At 35.9% G+C, this 21,337-nt stretch overlaps 2 protein-coding genes across 2 annotated transcripts; one reads left to right on the plus strand and one right to left on the minus strand.

Moving 5' to 3' along the window:
* Positions 1 to 518: 518 nt before the first annotated feature.
* On the minus strand, positions 519 to 3,405 carry LOC144441484 (tubulin beta chain). Its single transcript, XM_078131066.1, has 4 exons — positions 3,266 to 3,405; positions 2,419 to 2,527; positions 1,972 to 2,082; positions 519 to 1,710 (listed from the first exon to the last, which is right to left on the minus strand). The coding sequence occupies exons 1-4, from the start codon at positions 3,320 to 3,322 to the stop codon at positions 647 to 649; spliced, it is 1,341 nt and encodes a 446-aa protein (XP_077987192.1). The 5' UTR covers positions 3,323 to 3,405; the 3' UTR covers positions 519 to 646.
* A 2,819-nt stretch (positions 3,406 to 6,224) lies between these two features.
* LOC144441146 (lysosomal alpha-glucosidase-like) lies at positions 6,225 to 21,036 on the plus strand. Its single transcript, XM_078130684.1, has 17 exons — positions 6,225 to 6,656; positions 7,861 to 8,006; positions 9,454 to 9,619; positions 9,885 to 9,981; positions 10,416 to 10,654; positions 11,128 to 11,259; positions 12,313 to 12,423; positions 13,051 to 13,164; positions 13,774 to 13,861; positions 14,133 to 14,250; positions 14,909 to 15,042; positions 15,429 to 15,580; positions 17,130 to 17,278; positions 17,623 to 17,768; positions 18,078 to 18,305; positions 18,694 to 18,893; positions 19,847 to 21,036. Exons 1-17 carry the CDS (start codon positions 6,270 to 6,272, stop codon positions 19,907 to 19,909), a joined length of 2,670 nt encoding a protein of 889 aa, XP_077986810.1. The 5' UTR covers positions 6,225 to 6,269; the 3' UTR covers positions 19,910 to 21,036.
* Positions 21,037 to 21,337: the final 301 nt, after the last annotated feature.

Raw genomic sequence — 21,337 nt, forward strand, 5'->3', positions numbered from 1 at the left:
ATGTCAAGGACCTATGTTGTTACGCAACGGAATGTCACTGTATGTACAAAGTTTAAATGCTTTTTGACTTCAATTTAGAGTTCATATAGAAAATTTACCAAAATGTCCTAAATGGATATATTTTAGATATGTGACTCGTAACACTTGCTGGGAAAGTCGATTTCCTCTCCATTTCATCTTGGCATTCATTCTCGAGTTCTTGTAATTCAACCCACGCACACACTACTAACACACATGATTGCACTACATGGCATGTGTAGGGGCTATCAATGATATACATTGTAAGCTGAATTAGTCAGTATATATCTTAATTATAACTCAACTCTAGTGATCAAAATACTACAAGCTTGTCAAGCAATTTCCTTTTAAAAAAATTTATGAAGAAAATGGAACACTATCACGTATACCTTGAAGAGAATATAACTTATAAGCAACTGATTGTTCTTGAAATTTATTTGGCTTCCCAATGTTTACTAGACAGAAATACAACAAAAAATGAACAACTGACAAGACAAGTCATTCCATTGATTATAATACTTTATTGCATTAAACCAACAGGCATTGGCAGTAGAATACAATACTTTGCTTTAAGTTTTAACACTACACTCCAAATCAATTTTTTTTTGTCAAATCAAACATGGCGTGTTTAAGCTTCTTCCTCTCCTTCCTCCTCCTCATCGAATTCACCCTCCTCTTCAGCAGTAGCATCCTGGTACTGTTGGTATTCAGAAACCAAATCATTCATGTTGGACTCGGCTTCAGTGAATTCCATTTCATCCATACCCTCACCAGTGTACCAATGCAAGAAAGCCTTACGACGGAACATGGCAGTGAACTGCTCAGAGATACGTTTGAAGAGCTCCTGGATGGCAGTACTGTTGCCGATAAAAGTGGCAGACATCTTGAGGCCACGTGGTGGGATGTCACACACAGCAGTCTTCACGTTGTTGGGAATCCATTCAACGAAGTAGCTGCTGTTCTTGTTCTGGACGTTCAACATTTGTTCATCAACTTCCTTCATGGACATACGACCACGGAACATAGCAGCAACGGTAAGGTAACGACCATGGCGGGGATCGCAGGCTGCCATCATATTCTTGGCATCAAACATTTGTTGGGTCAGCTCTGGTACTGTAAGGGCACGGTATTGCTGGCTACCACGGCTGGTCAGAGGAGCAAAACCAGGCATGAAGAAGTGGAGACGTGGGAAGGGTACCATGTTGACAGCCAGTTTACGGAGATCAGCATTAAGTTGACCTGGGAAACGCAGACAGGTAGTCACACCACTCATGGTAGCAGACACAAGATGGTTCAAGTCACCATAGGTTGGGGTGGTTAGTTTCAAGGTACGGAAGCAGATATCGTATAGGGCTTCATTGTCAATGCAGTATGTTTCATCAGTGTTTTCTACCAGCTGATGGACCGAGAGTGTGGCATTGTATGGCTCAACAACAGTGTCTGATACTTTGGGGCTTGGCACGACTGAAAATGTGTTCATGATTCTGTCTGGGTATTCTTCACGGATTTTACTGATAAGAAGTGTACCCATGCCTGAACCAGTACCACCACCAAGAGAGTGTGTAAGTTGGAAACCCTGCAGGCAGTCACAGCTTTCTGCTTCTTTGCGTACAACATCAAGTACTGAGTCAACCAGCTCAGCACCCTCTGTGTAATGTCCCTTAGCCCAGTTGTTACCTGCTCCACTTTGGCCTAAAGTGTAGAAAAATACAACATATCATCAATACTATGTTGGGAATAAATTTCACAAAATAAGAATGACAAACTTAGCAGTTTAGAAAACAGCTGGTTGCTCACAACTTATGGATCACTGGTAATTTCTGGAACCAGATGATGAATATTTGTCCATGTATCCCGAGTGATTTCATTAGAATGAACAATTTGAATGAGTGTATAATACGCAAGAATTTTGTTTTTTAAAATAAAATCTATATAGAAATTACGTAGACTTACCAAAAACAAAGTTGTCTGGTCTGAAGATCTGACCAAATGGACCTGATCTAACAGAGTCCATGGTACCTGGTTCCAAATCAACCAGAACAGCACGGGGGACATACTTGCCACCTAATGGATGAAGAAAAATATTGAAATATTAGGTAAACTGCAAATGATTTCTTGAGAATCCTAACCACCATACTTCATAAAACAATTTTTACTATTAGTTTCCACATGCATACCAAACTTGGTTATTAATTTTTTAATTTAACAATTGTAAACTTATCATGGATTGCAAGAGTGTAAAATACTGACAGCCTGCTTACACACAATTCACACAAGGTGCCTTAGTAATTTAACAATGAGAAGGAATTGTTTGTTTATATGTGTGGGCTAAGATGAATAATTAATGACCAAATATGATGTCTTTCACCTCCGAGTTGCAAAATCTAAAAATATGCCTACCTGTAGCTTCATTGTAGTACACATTGATTCTCTCAAGCTGTAGATCAGAATCACCATGGTATGTGCCAGTTGGGTCAATACCGTGTTCGTCAGAGATCACTTCCCAGAACTAGAATAAAGAAATAAAAGAAATAAAAAAATGATTAAGATTTTCACGTGATTTGAAGATTCGATGATTAAAAACTACAACACAAAATGTCCCTCATATGCAATTTTTTTTTTACCGTACACATTATATTTTCTAGACCAAACCGGGCGACAATCCATGTTTGCATTTGTCGCCATAACAACTATCATGGCGGACCGTCCTGAGACAAAGGTCACGTGACTGATTCAAAAATGAATATTCGAATTAGGATGAAAAAACGCTGGATTAAATGGCCACTTTCACTTTCAGATAATTGTACATCAGGGTCTTGATATTATAGAATGTTTTCGCTGTGACCTAGTGCCACTGTCACTTCGTTGTGGGCGTGTACGACTCCGCAAAGCCCTGGTACTGTTTTGCATTGCTGTTGGCGATCCTGTAGGCTGTAGTTTTCTTCACTGAGTCACTACTTTATTATTTATTTATTTAGTAATATTATGTAAATATTTGGCTAATATCGACACTCGCAAGACGCATTACAACAACTACAATCGCACATACTATCTTTCAGTGATGAAATAAACAAGTTTGTGTTAATGAGGGATGAAAATGTCACCGTAAGCAAAAGCCGACTGGATTCGAAACTGACAGTGCATGCAGTGGCAGACATTTTCCGCCCATGTATAGCGCGTGACTCGCTCGATAGCTAGCTAACGATGAGCAAAGTTCGAATTTTCTCATTAAAAAATGATGTCTTACCTTGGCACCAATTTGGTTGCCGCACTGACCAGCCTGTAAGTGGACGATTTCACGCATTTTGGTAAAAAAAGTAAATGAATAGCGTTGCTAATCTATGAAATTTTTAACGGGGACCGATCACCCTGTGCAACTCGAATAGTCACTTCGTATTCGAATGTATCTAGGTTACCAATGCTGTACGCTTTAATCTCTGCATATGATATGACGTAGTCAGTATCAGCCAATCATAAATGAGTATTTTATTTACTTTTTATAAATTTGCATATATATTATTTACAATTGTCCATAAAAGGAGTGTCACCGTTGCTCTTTGCTTAGTCGCATGCGTAGTTAGTGCCTCGAAATTAACTTGAGAACAGAGGGTTCAACATAACAAAAAGTACGAAATCAATAAGTTTGGAAAGTGGAACAAAAAAAACCAAAGAAATAGGTTTCTTCAATAATCTTGATCATTTTGAAATAACACTAAAAATCAACATTTAAAACACATCATCACATGTTTTGTTTCCTCCAAATTTCATTAATTGTTCTTCTTTTTCAGCGAAATTCGAGCCGGTGGCGCGACAGAGTCAACAGCGACAAACGGCCATAAGTCATGGCAAAGTTCCAAGGACATATTTATGAGCAGATCAGAGATGACAGTTCTTACATGTAAACTAAAATTGCATCATGATCAGACATGACTCTTGTTGCATTTTAAAATTTCCTTAATATGAGTCAGGGGTTGATAATCGATGGTGCTACATTCCATGGTCATGTATTATTAGTGTATTTAAAGTCTGCGATATCGATCCGTTATGCTGGCTGAATGCAAGTTAAAGTGTAAACGACTCAGTAAGTGTATGCATGATCTCAGACCACTATGAATATTCTCTACAGTTGTGAGGCATGATCGATGACGTTGAGTTACATGTAAACCTCGGGGCCCACTGAGGTTACACCATGACAAGAAGAAGAAATACTGCGTAGTTTTTTCCTCATTCTAGGAAAGTACGGCTTAAAACTTGAACCATTCTTTTCGTCTCCTTTCTAGTAGGTTGAGATATGGGTTATAGACCTACTTCCATGGTTGAGAGTTTAGATCCCCTTCGTCCCATCTATTTAAAACAACAGTATATAGAAATGCATTTATTCCAAGTGTATATAGACCCATACATACATGTAGACATGTTTATAGATGGTTGTCTATCAATCTGATTAAAATCTGACGTTGTGAAAGTTGCTAGGTGTCTTTATTTACCTTTATCTTAATCACATGACTGGCAAATAAGAAATTGCGAAGGTCCCTGGTAATGTCAAGTAACAATACATGCAGGAAAACATACATATATTGCCACAGTGGTAGATGTAACAAAACAAATATTGCATACATTTTGTAAAATGAGTGCTGTGTTTGTTTGAAATATTCTTTGAAGGACACAGTAGTTTTACGTCATGAGTTGTACCTCAGACCACTAACGAATATTTTTTAGTGGTCTGAGGTTGTACTGCACTATTGTTGTTGTTAAATGCCCAATCTGCATATAAATAACACATTTCTAATGAAATGGACATTGTTCAAAACTTTGTGGTTGCAGAGTGACCCTTGCAAATATCACAAATTTACTGATCTCCATTTGCTTGTGTGCTATTGTCATACCATGTGTTTCAATTTATTCATTGCATAATATGACACGAATACGCCTCTTACAGGTAATTACTGGCATTGTGCTGGAGATTTGTGTCAACATGTCGGCCGTATTGCTTATTAAATGTGCGTTGCTACTAGTAATGCAAATAACATGTTATGCATCGCAAATACTTTGCTATGCAGAACATTAATGTCGACAATTTGATTAGTATTCTACACGTTCCCCTGAGCTTGTCTTCTGCATGTCAGAAATGGAACAATTAGTTTGTTTGAAATGCATGGTACATACATATTTTGGACATGTACATTAATTTACGCCAAACATTGAAAGGACGACTTTGGTATGCCGCCTACCCTACTGAGACTAACACAGTCATCATTACTGCTACATCCAACCAAACGTTTCAATATCAATCAGACTTTAAAGTGGCCAGAGTATTGGTATGAATTTTAATTTATTAAAACAATTTTCCTATTTAAAAAAATCAATGAGAAATAACATGGGCTAAGTCACCGAGTCCTTGTTTGTAACTGAATAAATTGCAAAAGATTAATAAATGTGAACAAACAAATCATTGTACGTTCAATAACAATCTTTTGACACATTTTGTTTAGCATTTTGCAATGTATTTAATTACCAAATCGTTTATGCTGTTTGATTTTCGTAGAAAACGTAGTAAAATTGTTTTATTTAATCCAAAATCCAAAATAAATAACTATTTGTCATCCATCTAGTCACTTTAAGACTGGCTCCTCTAGCAAAGAGTTCATAATACTTAAAACAAGCGCGACGCGTCTGATAGTTATGATGATACATTGAATTATCAATATTATCTGATCCAGTTTGAGCGTTGCTGTCGAATTATACTGTATACATTATAAATTGAAATTGATGGAACTGTCGCCCTCTATTGGTCAACCCGGCTTAGGCCATGGGGATGGAAGTACTTCAATCATACCGTGGAAGTATAACCCACCTGGGTTATACTTCCACGATCATACTAACGTAACCATGGTAGATTCATTTTTGGCATATTTTAGGTACCTGATATAGATATTTCGTGATTTACATCTGCCCCCCCCCCCCCCCCCCCCCGCATCTGCCCAGTGAGTTTGGAGGTCACGTAGGGTCACACTGGCAGCCTCATGTGACTTACAGATCAGCTGACAACAAATCGGCTCCAACGAGTTTATATTTAGATGTACGAGCACCGGCCAGTGCAGTTGATTAGTCATAACATACTACTAATCATTACACACATCATCTGATTGCATGCATTGGACATCTTTAAGACAACAGGTTTTGGTGATTTTAAAGCAGTGCGTTGTTTGACAAGATCCCGGAGCAAGAATTTGTTCAGACCGTCCAAAACAATGGGTACAGACTGGCCTACTACTGATACCATGAACTCGAAACATTTTCTCGTTTGTGTGCTAATGTTTTTATCATTATCTTCGCAAATTGTTGCGTATGAATGCCCCGTCTCTGAGACGTCCCGATTCGACTGTTACCCAGAGCAAGGAAAGACCCAGAAAGGCTGTGAAGAGCGGGGTTGCTGCTGGAGCACCGTCAAATCCGGTGCAGCACCGGAGTGTTTTTATCCACTCGACTTTCCAACGTACTCGGCGAACGAAATCGATGCGACAAAGTACGGCTACAAAGCTGTGCTAGAAAGACATAGCAAGACACACTATGGCAATGATATAATGAAACTTGAGATGGATGTTTTGTTTGAAACTGACACCAGGTTACATTTCAAGGTGAAACAAATTTAATTGAGTAATTATTATTATTATTATTATTATATATATATATATATATATATATATATATATATATATATATATATATATATATATATATATATATATATATATATATATATATATATATATATATATATATATATATATATATATATATATATATATATTAGCATTATAGTAGCATTATATAACTGACATTTAAATTCTTCAATTCAAAGATTTAATGTCTGTCTTGCAGATATAGTTTAGTAGCATTAGTCCTTCAAGTCTACATGGAGGCTACATTTAAGGAAGAGTTTTGAAAAAAATGTGTTTATACACAGAGCTATGTCTAGGAAGGTGTGAATGTGACTACATGTAGTTTATTGTATTTACACAGTGTGGTGTATATTAAAGGGGGTGGGTCAGATACTCCGGTGACTCCCACTGTACTACACTCAGGGAAACACAATTTATCCAAGGTGTTGGGGCACCACAAAGTCTCCAGAACTGTGTTAGATGGTTTTAACTTCAGTGTTTGTCACTACTGGAGAAAAACAAGGAAAAGAAAAGCAGTACTCTTTTTTTTTTTCCATTTAGCACCCAAAATATTTTAATATGTGGGATTGACTCGGAACTTTGACCTAGATACAAGTTGAGAGCTTACTGCAAAAGTAGGAGCCAAGTGATGCTGACACTTTGGGCAAGGAACCAATCAGAATCAATGTCAAACTCCTGCCCAAAATAGAGAATTAACCCAATTGCTGTTTTTGAAGTCTTCTCTGACGTTCACCATCAAGTTTAAACCCCACAATATTGTAATTCCATTCTCTCAGATCTCAGATTGAAAGCTGTATTGTGATATAGCTTTCATTGCGTGATCATTTAAAAAACAACAACCCATGTATATTGCACTTTTTATTGGGTACATCATTATACAAGTAAAATTGAAATTACAAACAATGTTAGCGGAATCCTATCCCCCCCTCACATATTTTCCGCTATCTCAATTCCAAATGGTGTGTCCCCCCCTCCTCAAGTCCCCACAGATATTTGTTCTGTGATATATTTACATATTTGAAATAATTTAATCCTGGATTGGAAGAATGAATCAAAATTCATTACCAGGTATTTACTTTTTCTGGATAACTAATCTTTTTCTTGTAAGTTTACTGAATTTTCTCATAATATATTCTTTGTTCTTATTTGCATGTTTCAGATATTTGACCCAAAGAGTGCCCGATTTGAGGTTCCCATAGAAACACCAAAGTTTACCAACAAAAGCACATCACCCACATATGATGTTGAGTTTCAGAAAACGCCATTCAGTTTCCGTGTGAAAAGGAACCTAACTCAGGGAGTATTGTAAGTATATTTTTAATTTGAACGCTGATTTTAGAAGTGACTGTCGATGATAAATCTGTACATTTCATGGTGTTCATTTCAGTTAACGTAATGTACGATAATGAATGATATGTACGACGTTTTCTACATACTAATAACAGTTATAGTCACATATTCATTTGAACTCCAGAAACCTTCCAATATTCATGGTACAATGTACAAAGTGCAGTGTCCAGCAAATACTTCAGTAACTTTTCAATGGTGATCCAGCACCAAAGTTAATTTATCAAATATTTTCATCATTGAATTTGAAAAGGAAGTCTGTTCTGTGTAAAATATGGATTGCAAAATGTTACAGAATTTTTAAGTTTTATTCAAATTTACAGAAAAAAGGATATTATTCGGATATTTCCCAGAGTGAAGTATTCACATTTAATACTGCAGCAAGGTTGATGTGGTTTGACCTGATTTGACCTATGACCTCATATTGATTCATCACTTGGTAAATGCTTTTAGGGTCTCTTTTTCGTATAGAGAATATGTTAGATCTTAAATACATGCATATTGGTCAAAGGTCTTGAAATGCAATAAACTAAAAACTTTAACTTTGCGTAGTTCCTAAATTGTGTATATTTCGAAAGAAAACAACATACTTAAAGTCCCATGTTTGGATCCCACATTCTCACATTAGTGCTATATAATGAGTAAAGCCGTAAAGATAAATAGGACCATTAGTTTGTATAGGACCAGCTTTTTCTAGAGCTCTGTCAGAAAACTGATTTTCTCACATAAATTTTATTCCATGGATCACAATGAACCTGTGGTACTGTAACATATTCACTCTCATACCACTGTCATTGCTGTGGTTTGTGATATCCGTGTTCCACTTTTTCTATCTGCTGATCGTTCCCGACAAAATTTTACTGAAATTTCACTAAACTATCTGTATGACTTGGGATAACCCTTAATTAAATGTACTTGTGTCTTGTCAAATATCTCATTAGGGATGTATACTCTTTGCACCCTTAGCCAGGCACCACCTGTGATATTACAAAGGTCAAAGAGAACAACTGCATGACATAGTTGTGATGTTCATCAAGATAGTATGTGCACATGTATAAGCACAGTAGTTGAATTTTACAATATACAATGTCATGTCAAAATATACAATGTCATGATAAACAGATCTAGGGTAAATGTGATGTCATCACCAGATATTTTCCCATACACCTTTGCAAGAAATCCTCAAATGGTCAAACAGAAAGTTGAGTACCGGTAATTAAGTTACCATGGTGATATTTTATCATGCAAAACCATATGTAAGTTCATAACAGTAATCAATACAAGTACAATACAGGCAGAAAGAATCCTTACTGGACTTTTCCAGTTCTTGCACTTTTATTTGTCAACATTTTTTTTTGTGTGTTACCCTAATAATTTTGTCTGTGTTCAATGTTTTTGGTGACAGGTTTGATACAAGTGCTGGTACATTTATATTCAGTGACCAGTTTATTCAGCTTTCTACACTATTACCCAGTATTTACCTATATGGCCTTGGGGAACATTTAAGCCCACTTTTGCTTGACCTAAATTGGCAAATTCAAACACTATGGACCAAAGATGGGGGCCCTAAGGTATGTACTAATCATCTTTCTTACACTTTTTTTTTGATATTGGAAAGCTGATGAGAAGACATTTTGAATCTATGCTTCACTAAAAAGCAAAAATGGCGGAAAGTTTACTTGATTTTTATAAATTTACTTTGACAAGTGAACAAACACACCTGGATGTGATTACATGTAAATATCCAGTCTCAACCACATATGTTGGTGTTGTGTTCAACACATTGTAAACCACTGAGTGGATGTACAGATATATATAGTCCTTGTATTCTCACAGGAACACACCAATTTGTATGGCTCTCATCCATTTTACATGGTGATGGAAGGCGATGGTAATGCCCATGGTGTCCTGTTGTTAAACAGTAATGCTATGGGTAAGTATACACCAGTGTGCTGTGATAATCAACTTTATGAAAAAAGTAGGACTTTTCAGCAACATCCATTTAGTTTGTGAACAAACCTTTGGAAAGGAAATAGTGGTACATATACTATATATGTGTATTTTAGTATGGTTGTCTTTGAAAATACTTATTGCTCAACAGGCAGGGTAGTCTATTTCAACAACTAGTCAACAAATTGCAATTTAATATTTTCCATCTTTCATAATTTTCACATGACTGTGACTAAGGTATTAGACAACTGTTCTCATAGTTGGTTTGCTCCATACCACTGCATACTATAATGCAGTTAATAATTTTACATTTTCTTTGACAAAAATTAACTAATATACATAAATGTTATTTCTAAATTTCCAGATATGTTACTATGACAATGTGTAAAATGTTGTACTTTTCGCCTGTTTTCTCAGATGTTGTGTTACAGCCTACACCTGCCCTAACATATCGAACAATCGGAGGTATCCTGGATTTCTACATCTTCCTTGGTCCTTCTCCAACGGAAGTGATACAGCAGTACACAGAAGTCATTGGAAGACCATTTATGCCGCCATATTGGAGTCTTGGCTTTCATCTTTGTCGCTATGGTTACAACACAGCAGATAGAACATTCAGTGTTGTTGAAAAAATGCGAGCAGCAAAGATTCCCCAGGTATGCAAACATGGTAATCTCAAATGTGTCTGTATGCTTTCTAACTGATGCTAAAAATGTTCTCATTGCATTGTTAATATTGAAGAAAAGTCATTTTCCTCATAGCAGTGACTGGAATTAGCTTAACTGAATATTCCAAAAGTGTTGCACTTTTACAGTGAAATTATTTATAAGTGCAGATTTCCTTAAAAATAAATTCTTGTGAAATATATTTTAACTAAAATTTTATTGTATATTTTCTTAAATCAATGGTGAAGAGAAATGCCTGTTTCAGTGAAAAATCAACACATTATTCTATTCCAAATAACTTTCAGATCATACCTTTATATACAAATTTTCAAATTACCGCTCCTATATGTGATTACTATTTATCTAAGAATATAGATTTATACAAAAAATAAAATGACCCTCACGACTTGAGAAGTTTTGTAGAGAGTCATCTGAGTAGCTCTATATCTGATCTATCACCACAGGATGTACAATGGAATGATATCGACAGTATGAATAGATTTCTAGACTTTACAATAGATGAAGAGAATTTCTCTCTGTTGCCGTACATGATTGAAAACCTACATCAGCATGGTCAACATTATGTAATTATGTTGGTAAGTGTGCACATTATCCTGGGCTTCAGTAATAGGTGTATTTTGTATACTTCTTTGGTACATACATCATTTCAAAAGCCAGTGTGAGGGGTCGGGGTGTGTGTGGATATGATGGATGACACTTTGGTACGTACATCATTTCAAAAGCCAATGTGGGGGTAGGGGGTGGGGGTAGGGAGTGTGTGTGGATGGATGACACTTTGGTACATACGTCATTTCAAAAGCCAATGTGGGGGTAGGAGTGCGGGTAGGGAGTGTGTGTGGATGGATGACACTTTGGTACGTACATAATTTAAAAGCCAATGTGGGGGTAGGGAGTGTGTGTGGATGGATGACACTTTGGTACATAAATCATTTCAAAAATCAGTGTTGGGAGTAGGCAGTGTGTGTGTGGATGGATGACACTTTGGTACATACATCCATACATCATTTTAAAAGCCACTGTGGGGGTGGGGTGGATGGATGAATGACACTTTGGTACATACATCATTTTAAAAGCCACTGTGGGGGTGGGGTGGATGGATGGATGACACTTTGGTACATGCATCATTTTAAAAGCCACTGTGGGGGTGGGGTGGATGGATGAATGACACTTTGTTACATACATCCATACATCATTTTAAAAGCCACTGTGGGGGTGGGGTGGATGGATGGATGACACTTTGGTACATGCATCATTTTAAAAGCCACTGTGGGGGTGGGGTGAATGGATGGATGGATGGATGACACTTTGTTTGAGTGTTTCAGTGTCGGAGCGGGAGCTTTATGAAACTCTCAGATACATATAGTGGGAGAGGCTGACATTTCAAAGATTCACTTGAAATATTTATCAAGTGTTTACTACTCGGGTGAGGATCAAGTGATATTGTATTAGATTATAAAGCCTGATGTGAAAACTTGTTGAAGAATATAGTCATAAAGTCATGGAACTTTCAAAAACTTGTTGTTGTTGTTGTTGTTGTTGTTGTTGTGCTCATAGACTTGATATTGTTGTCACAATTAGGTTTTCAATCCTATTTCGAAATTTTATGTAAACAACCCATATTTTTTCAGGATCCAGCTATTAGTAATACTCAAGCTAAGGGTACATATCCACCATTTGATGATGGCCTTGCTAATGATATCTTTATTAAGAATATCACAGGTGACTTACTCATTGCCAAGGTAAGTTTGAGTTAAAACATTGAGTGTTGGTGAGTTGGCTGGTTTTGTACTAAGAAGACTGAGTTCAGGAAAAAATACGTTTAATTAGAGTCTATTTCTCTGGTGATATTCTCAATTGAAAACTGACTGACAAGAGAAGCAAATACTGTGGAAATAAAGGCAATATATTTTAGCAATGACATGTATATTTGCAATCTATAGAGAGTGATATCAATGTGTGGACAACCATACAATATCAATGTGTGGACAACCATACAATATCAATGTGTGGACAACCATACAATAACAATGTGTGGACAACCATACAATATCAATGTGTGGACAACCATACGATATCAATGTGTGGACAACCATACAAAATGAATCATGCTTTTTTTTCCATGACCAACTTTTTCTCATTCTCTTCAAGCAACTTTTTCTCTCATTCAAATTATAATCCTAAGATGACATGGACTTTAAAAGTATGAAGACTTGCCATCCAGATTGGAAATACACAATTTTAATCCAGACAACTGCTTTTCTCACTTGCTAAGACAAAATAGTAATAATATACAGAGGTAAGGAAATGAAATCGTGAATTTATATTTGCATTGGAATAAGTAATATGCCATTTCACATGTCTTTCAGGTGTGGCCTGGAGATACTGTCTTTCCAGACTTTACGAATCCAGCTACTCATCAATGGTGGGAAAAACAAGCCTCTAAATTCCACGAATTCATAGACTTTGATGGAATCTGGAATGTAAGTATATATGAGGTATTTAATGGTACCCAAAATGAGTATCTGTGACTTGGATGTGCGAGCGCAGACAGGTAGTGTGAGTGGTCGTATGACCGTGTCGCAGATATCATTTTTGAGTTTTGACACGATTAAATAAATGTATATATCCATGGTTTAAGCCATACCAATGTCATTTGTGTATGATTTACTGAAGTAATTGGACAAGATTTGAATCACGCTGTGCTCCAGTCAACCCAACTGTACAATTGGGGAACTGGTAGGACAGATATTATTATGTGAAGGATTCAATCCTGTGTGCTTAGTGACAACGTAATCCATGCTCCCAGAGTATTGTGGAAATATCAAGGTTTGTAACATTATTAGGTGTGTACCAGGCAGTAATACATTCATATAATTATATGATGCGTTCAGGGGGTGTTTTAAAGGGGTAAAGTCAGGCACAGGATTAATTTGATGTGCAATAAATGCTTGGCTTGTACAACTATTAAAGTAACATAATATAAACAACAAAATAATTCCCGATAATCCTCAGAGTATGCTTGTACACTAAAAACTACAAGTTTGGGTAAACAGAATTACTATTAATAGTCTGTCATGTTTGATTTTCAGGACATGAATGAGCCATCTAATTTTGTGTTTGGTTCTATTGATGGTTGTCCATTTAATAATACATATGAAAATCCACCCTATCTGCCTGGTAAGTACTTCATTTGCATATGTGGGAGGAGTTACATACGAATACTTTAATCTCTTCTAACTATATTTGAATACCAAACAGATACTCAGCAATATTGTAAATTATTACAATTTTAGAATTTTTAAAGGCATATGCCTTATGTTGGTAGGAAATTGAAAATGCCCAAGAAATTTTAGATCTGTTGGAAAAGATGAACACAAAAACAACAACTTTATTGACCTGCTGAACTTCTTTCATCACGAGCCAGCAATTTTTTTGTTTTGAATTTCAGCTGTAGCCGGTGGATCTTTGGCATCGAGTACAATATGTATGTCAGCGCAACAGTACTGGTCAATGCATTACAATGTACACAGTCTCTATGGTTACTCAGAAACCATGGCAACTCACAAGTAAGCATTCATCATTTCCAAGATTCAACTCTAGAGGGTGCTAGTGATGTCTCAAACCTTGTTTGCCCTGACAAGATAATTACTTTGATATCCCTACACATCATGGTGCCTGCAGTTTATACACCTAATAGATATCGTACAAAATGTAGTTGTTTTTCCTTTGATTCTGTCTCATTTTTCAAATTTTTAGTTTTGTTAATGAAAGGACCACAGGAAAAAGTAATAAGTTGAGTGAAGGTCACAAACTTGGTCACATTCCTTTAGCTGTGTGTTTTATCTTTCTATCTATCTATCTATCTATCTGTCTGTCTGTCTGTCTGTCTGTCTGTCTGTCTGTCTGTCTGTCTGTCTGTCTGTCTGCCTGCCTGCCTGCCTGTCTCTGTCTGTCTGTCTGTCTGTCTATATGTCTGTTTGTTTGTCTGTCAGTCAGTCAATCAGTCTGTCAGCAACTTTACATAAAGAAGGTAGTGAAGCTGGCAAAGGCCAACCTTCCCTTGTGCCCTCTGTGTAAAATACAGTAGTACAAAACAGGGGATATAAAATAGAAAGTATACACTTTAAGGAAATACAAGAAACAGCAAGAGTGTCTATGTATTTGACATAAAATGTTGGTGAATGTGACAGCGTACCTAGTGTTATTTATCTTTCTCTTCCATAGTGCACTCCTCCAAATACGAAATAAAAAGGCATTTGTACTATCAAGATCTACTTTCCCTGGCAGTGGTAAATACACAGCTCATTGGACAGGGGATATCCATAGTACATGGCAACATATGTACTATACTGTACCAGGTTAGTACTGAATGTCAGTACATAGTGTAGTACTAATGTCCAAAGATATGGTCTATATTATCCTGTTTCCATGGAAATGTACATCCCAGTGAATGATAAAAGTTCATATTTTGTAAATGAGCAAATACTACTTTTGTTCTGAATGTTTGAAATAGTTGCAATTCTGATTTCCAGTTTCACCAATTTCAGTACGTTTTTATGTCTTCATTTTTCAACGGCCAACTCATGGCAACTCAATAATGATTTGATCATATATCTCTATTTACAACTCCATTAGATTGATAATTTTGCTTTCATCAATTGTGGGAATCGTATGCCCTTGTACAAGATGTTATATTTTTAGGCTGATTTCTCCAGCTAATATTTATAAGAACTTATTTTTACAGCTATTATAAACTTCAATATGTTTGGTATCCCAATGGTTGGCGCTGACATTTGTGGGTTTGGAGGTAATACGACTGAACAGTTATGCCAAAGATGGCAACAACTTGGAGCATTTTATCCTTTTTCAAGAAATCATAACTCTCTTCATTCAAAGGTAGCTAGTACCCCTCAGCCTGTGAATTGTTCCCATAATGCACCATTCAAGATGGCAGGTCTTAAATAATCACTGTAAAAAAAATCCTCATATGTAAATAATCACCATTATCGAAAAAAAAAACTTCAGGAGTCATGACTAGCCATCTTGTATTTGTGCATAATTATATCCATGGCACAAATAATTTTAAACTGTGCACCAACTATTATTACAAATATATTTCTTGCAGCTATTATTAACTTCAATATATTTGGTATACCAATGGTAGGAGCTGACATTTGTGGGTTTGAAGGTAATACGACTGAACAGTTATGCCAAAGATGGCAGCAACTCGGAGCGTTTTATCCATTTTCAAGAAACCATAATGACTTGCATTCACAGGTACACAGAATGAAAATTTTGAAATTAATAATTATTTGGCAAACACCAAATCCATTTTTGTATAATAAATGTTTATCCCATTTATGTGAAAGAAATTTTGTGTGCAAGTTCTACAAAATGTGATATTGAAATAATAACACATGCCAGCGAAGGCAATATCACAATTTAGTGCCTTCACAAGGTTTGGCACTATCTTTACTAAAATGTTGATGATGCCCAAGCTCAAGGTGAGAGCATCATCAAAATATTGGTAAAGAGTGCCAGCTGAGGGCAGGCATCACTCAGTGTTCCAGCTAAGTTTTTTTGAGACTGAGCAACTTACGGAGAAGGATAAAAAATGGGAAGGGTGACATGGTGGCAATGCTTGCAGGACCATTGGGAATGGGTATATCCTCCTTTCAACCAAAGGCCGGAAGCAAAATATGTTTATTTGCAATATGAAGTGAACACTTTTAACCTGCTCTTGGATGCTGAATAGAGAGAAATAAATCTCTATGACAACATTTCATTTAATCATTAGTTATACTTTATTTGTATATATTTTCTGTTTCATTCTTGATGCTTGGATATAAGGTTGTGCAAAACATGAAATTTGACTGTGAGAGCAGACAGAGATGTTGCACAAGTAATACGAATATCACACAGCTGTTCATCATGCACATCTAATTCTTCGTTAAAGTACAAGGGTCGTCTTCAGCAGATAACTCATTGACCTTTTAGAAAATAAACAATATCACATCATAAAGTTAATGAATATTCAAATCTATATGAAAGGACGTATAAACTTGTATGTCTTTATAATTTGTGAATTTGTAAGAAGGAAAATTTGTGTACGTGCAAGAAATTTGAAATCTTTATCAATCAAAATTATTATATGCTCATTACAAACCTTGTTTGTGCCCCCAAAAAACAAACGAACAAACAAATAAACAAGCAAAAAGAGTGGAACATTTGTTTAAAAAGTGAATGTACTCGGTAGTTATGGAATGGTCGTCATGACTTTATTATAGTTTAAGTTTTGTGATGCCACCTACAGACTAGATAGACAATTCAAACAATGTTTTTACCATAATAACAACAAATATACCAGAACAGGTATAAGTAAGGTAACTACTTTACCCTTCCAATTCATTACTACCTTGTTTTTTTTGTACTATTGACTAACTAGGACCAAGACCCTACAGTGTTCAGTGAAGCCATGCAAGCATCTACAAGGAATGCGTTGTTAATACGATACTCTCTACTACCATACCTCTATACACTCTTCCATAAAGCACATCGAGGTGGATACACTGTGGCAAGACCTTTATTCTTTGAGTGAGTGTGTAAAACTTTTTAATGGTAAAACTGGTTTTTAAACTGTAGAATCTTTTCAACAGTAATTCTTCACACTCGTAGAAAATTTTTTTTTTTGCTATTAGCATATTGCAACAAATGTATTTTTGATTGTACTCTTTCATGTTTCTGTTGAACCTGTGTATTATACAGAAGTTGTTTGGAGAAATTAAGGCTTCTAAAATAAATGTGTACATGCATGCACACTGTGAATTTGACACATGTACACACACACACACACACACACACACACACACACACACACATTACACTCTCCTTTTTGCATAGTACAACAAACAATAAATTGAGTGTAATTCATTTTTCAGGTTTCCGACAGACTCTAAAACATACTCAATTGACACACAATTTCTGTGGGGTGAAGCATTAATGATAACGCCCGTTTTAAAAGAGAACGCAACATCAGTTGAGGCTTATATCCCATATGATGTATGGTACGACTACTACACTGTAAGTACATATTAATAACAGCAATTTTTACCATCAAAATTCTACCTTGGTTCTGTCACAAAAATCTTCGTGTAAATGAAAAGCAATAATTTTATAGTTTTACTTTTGAGCTTACTGATTTCAAATTTTTTTATTTGAAATGTAAAGAAATAAACATGTCATCCAATAGGTTTGGATAAGAAGAAAAATTTCCATTTATATTTAATTAACAAAATTTTGTGTCAAGATCAAGAATGAAAAATGAGGAAGGGTTTTGTTCATGATGTACCTCATAAACTCTAGTACATCTAACCTTTCACCTTTCTAATGTCAGTTGTGATGTCATTGGTATTCCAGGGTTACCAAGCAACTATGGGTTCAGTAGTGCTAGATGCACCAATGGACAAAATTAATCTACATGTCAGAGGTGGCTACATCATTCCTATGCAGGACCCTGACCTCACTACTACAGCAAGTAGGAAAAACAAATTTGCATTAATAGTGGCCCTTTCTGATACGAAAGCAAATGGTGCCCTCTTCTGGGATGATGGAGACACTATTGGTAAGTAATGGAATAAGAAACATAAATATGATGAAAATTAGAATTCAGTGAAACTGATATGTGAACAGTGCCCTCTATTGATCAGTAATGTGAAGTACTCGACTAAGTTCAGGTTCACCTTTACAATGAATATGGAGACTAAAAGTAGCACATGTAGAGTTGTGATGTTTTTTTACTCACATGAAACTATATACATAACATTCTAGTATAATGTTTGTGTTGATACATGCCACAGCCTTAAAATTGTCTTCAGTGTCGCTATTAATGTTGTGAATTCATATTAAGAGATGATGATACAAAACTGCACAAATCTGCGTATTTGCTCATGTATATCAAAGTGCTTTCAACTCATTTCTAACTTTCATGTTTCTTGTTTCTTCTGATCCAGACACATATGAGAAAAATCTTCACGAAGCCATGAAGTTTAAAGCAGAGAATAGTACAATTACATCTAGTGTTGTCCACGATGGTTATCCTGAATCAGACAGTATGGTACTGGGTAGTGTTAGAGTATTCGGTGTACCAAATAAACCAACACAGGTCATAGCTAACGGACAACCTGCACAGTTTACATATGATTCATATATGGTAAGAACAAGTTGCAATTTACGAAATCATTACATATGTTGAATATACTGAATAGTAATATCCTATTAAAAAATACAGAATAAACAGATATCCAGGTACATCTCATATACCAAATGTCCCTTATGTTTTGAAAAAAAAAACTTTATGAGGGAATCTATAATTTTGATAGCAATAGCTCAGAGTCAATATAATCATTTTGGTGCTCTGATATTTTAGTGGAAAGATATTTTTTTCACGAAGTCAAGGGGCCAGTATTTCAATAGCCTAGGGGTCACATTGCCATATACATGTAGCTTCTAAGGGTTAGCCTAGGGGGTCACATTGTCATATACGTACATGTAGCTTCTAAGGGTTAGCCTAGGGGGCCACATTGTCATATACGTACATATAGCTTCTAAGGGTTAGCCTAGGGGTCACATTGCCATATACATGTAGCTTCTAAGGGTTAGCCTAGGGGGTCACATTGCCATATACATGTAGCTTCTAAGGGTTAGCCTAGGGGGCCACATTATCATATACGTAAAATGAATGAATGAATGAATGAATGTAGCTTCTAAGGGTTAGCCTAGGGGGTCACATTGCCATATACAGGTAGTTTCTAAGGGTTAGCCTAGGGTGTCACATTGCCATATACATGTAGCTTCTAAGGGTTAGCCTAGGGTGTCACATTGCCATATACAGGTAGCTTCTAAGGGTTAGCCTAGGGGGTCACATTGCCATATACAGGTAGCTTATAAGGGTTAGCCTAGGGGGTCACATTGTCATATACAGGTAGCTTCTAAGGGTTAATCATTTTCGCAAACCAGAACTGATAATTCTTCTGTGACACTGATATATGAAGGATGGTGCCATAAAAGAGGCTGTGGTTTTTGACGATAAGGTTTTACATGACACAATATAAACTGATTTCTATGACGGCAGTGTTTTAATATTTAATCGTTGTGTCTTCACAGGTCTTAAACATCACCGGCATGTCACTACCTATGAAGACAGAATTCAATATTACCTGGACATAGCATGACACAACATGCTATAGATATCTGTATGTGAGAAGGAAGAGAAGACTTGAACATTGGTAGCACAGAGTTTTAGCAAGAGTAAATAATATTTAATCGAAAGTTTCTTTATACTGCATAGAAACTCTAAAATAAAATTTTTCTACAAGTGCAGTAAAACATACAAAGTATGAATTTGACTAAATCAACATATATTGATGGCAGAGGAACATTTTTAAAACAGAGAAATTTCTTGAAAAATGTATCTGGTAAGACTATACAAAGACATGAAATGAATTTGACTTGTTCATTTTGTCATAACAGTTGATCTTTCATACACTGTGTAATTTGTCTCTTGATTCCGGAAAAGCCATGCTAGGCATAAAAAAAAATCGTTATTTCGATATGTCTTCCATGTTATTTTGTCGTATAAAATCTTAGGCCATAGGTCCCTCCATCACATATATGGACAACTACTTCTTGTAAACGTAAATCAAGGAAGGAATGTTTAAGACTCGATTTTCTGTAATATTTTTTAGTTTGCCATTTTTACTGGTGTCTTCGTCCATTCTGTAATACAATTTCAAAAAAATTTCTGTCCAAGATTTTTTTTATAAACTTTACAACTTCAACTCTTTTTCTGCCTCTAAATTCTGCAGATGTTTGGTGTGCAACTACACTGAAACTAAACTTTTCAACATTAGCAAAGTATTAAGGCAATGTCTATGTAGTTCAGTTTTCTTTTCGTCTGTGAAATATTCCCAAATTTGTTGTAGATGAAGATATTCATCTTTATATTTTGTTAGTGAAAATTAGATACATGCAATGAGCAACTTATAATCTTTTTATAATGTTTTACACAGACTTTTGGATAACTATGATTTCAAGATTTTATGGAAAAAAGTCTTAGTATTTTTATTTTCCCACTTATCTCGTATGCTTTGTATTTTGAAACTTACAAATATTCCCAGAACTAGGTACTCAGGAATTTTGAATATATTTGGAAGTGCTACTCATGTGCAGAGAACATCACAAAGAAATAAAAATATGCTCTGGAATGTAGGGAAAGCTTCCACATGAGGACACTATATGTAAATTTTTGAGAGTAATAATTAATTTTGGAAATTGGAATTTCTGCTACAAATAAAGGAGGCTCCATATGCACTTGTAAAAACTGTTTCCACCCACATCTCTCTCTTTGATTTGAACAGAGCCAGTTACATGTATTTCACTTTCCGAATATATAGCTGAAAGAGGATCAACATTTCCAAAATTCTCTCTGGTCAGCACTGGGTGATACCAACCAACACTCATGAAATGTAACCTTGTCACCTGCAATTAACCTCATCAATGCATATTAATGTTTTTGAATATTCATGACTGACCAGCACTTCTTTAAGGTTGGTGAGAACTCTGCTTTACATTATAGCATATACCGATACAGGTATC

The sequence above is a fragment of the Glandiceps talaboti genome, chromosome 10, assembly GCF_964340395.1.
Source record: "Glandiceps talaboti chromosome 10, keGlaTala1.1, whole genome shotgun sequence".
NCBI classification, from domain to species: Eukaryota; Metazoa; Hemichordata; class Enteropneusta; family Spengelidae; genus Glandiceps; species Glandiceps talaboti.

Coding starts and splice junctions, on each gene's coding strand:
- LOC144441484 (XM_078131066.1), bottom strand. CDS start 3,322: ATGCGTGAAATCGTCCACTTACAGGCTGGTCAGTGCGGCAACCAAATT. Junction 2,528..3,265: donor GCAACCAAATTGGTGCCAAG/GTAAGACATCAT, acceptor TCTTTATTCTAG/TTCTGGGAAGTGATCTCTGA. Junction 2,083..2,418: donor GTACTACAATGAAGCTACAG/GTAGGCATATTT, acceptor TTCATCCATTAG/GTGGCAAGTATGTCCCCCGT.
- LOC144441146 (XM_078130684.1), top strand. CDS start 6,270: ATGGGTACAGACTGGCCTACTACTGATACCATGAACTCGAAACATTTT. Junction 6,657..7,860: donor ACACCAGGTTACATTTCAAG/GTGAAACAAATT, acceptor TGCATGTTTCAG/ATATTTGACCCAAAGAGTGC. Junction 15,581..17,129: donor ATAACTCTCTTCATTCAAAG/GTAGCTAGTACC, acceptor TTGACTAACTAG/GACCAAGACCCTACAGTGTT.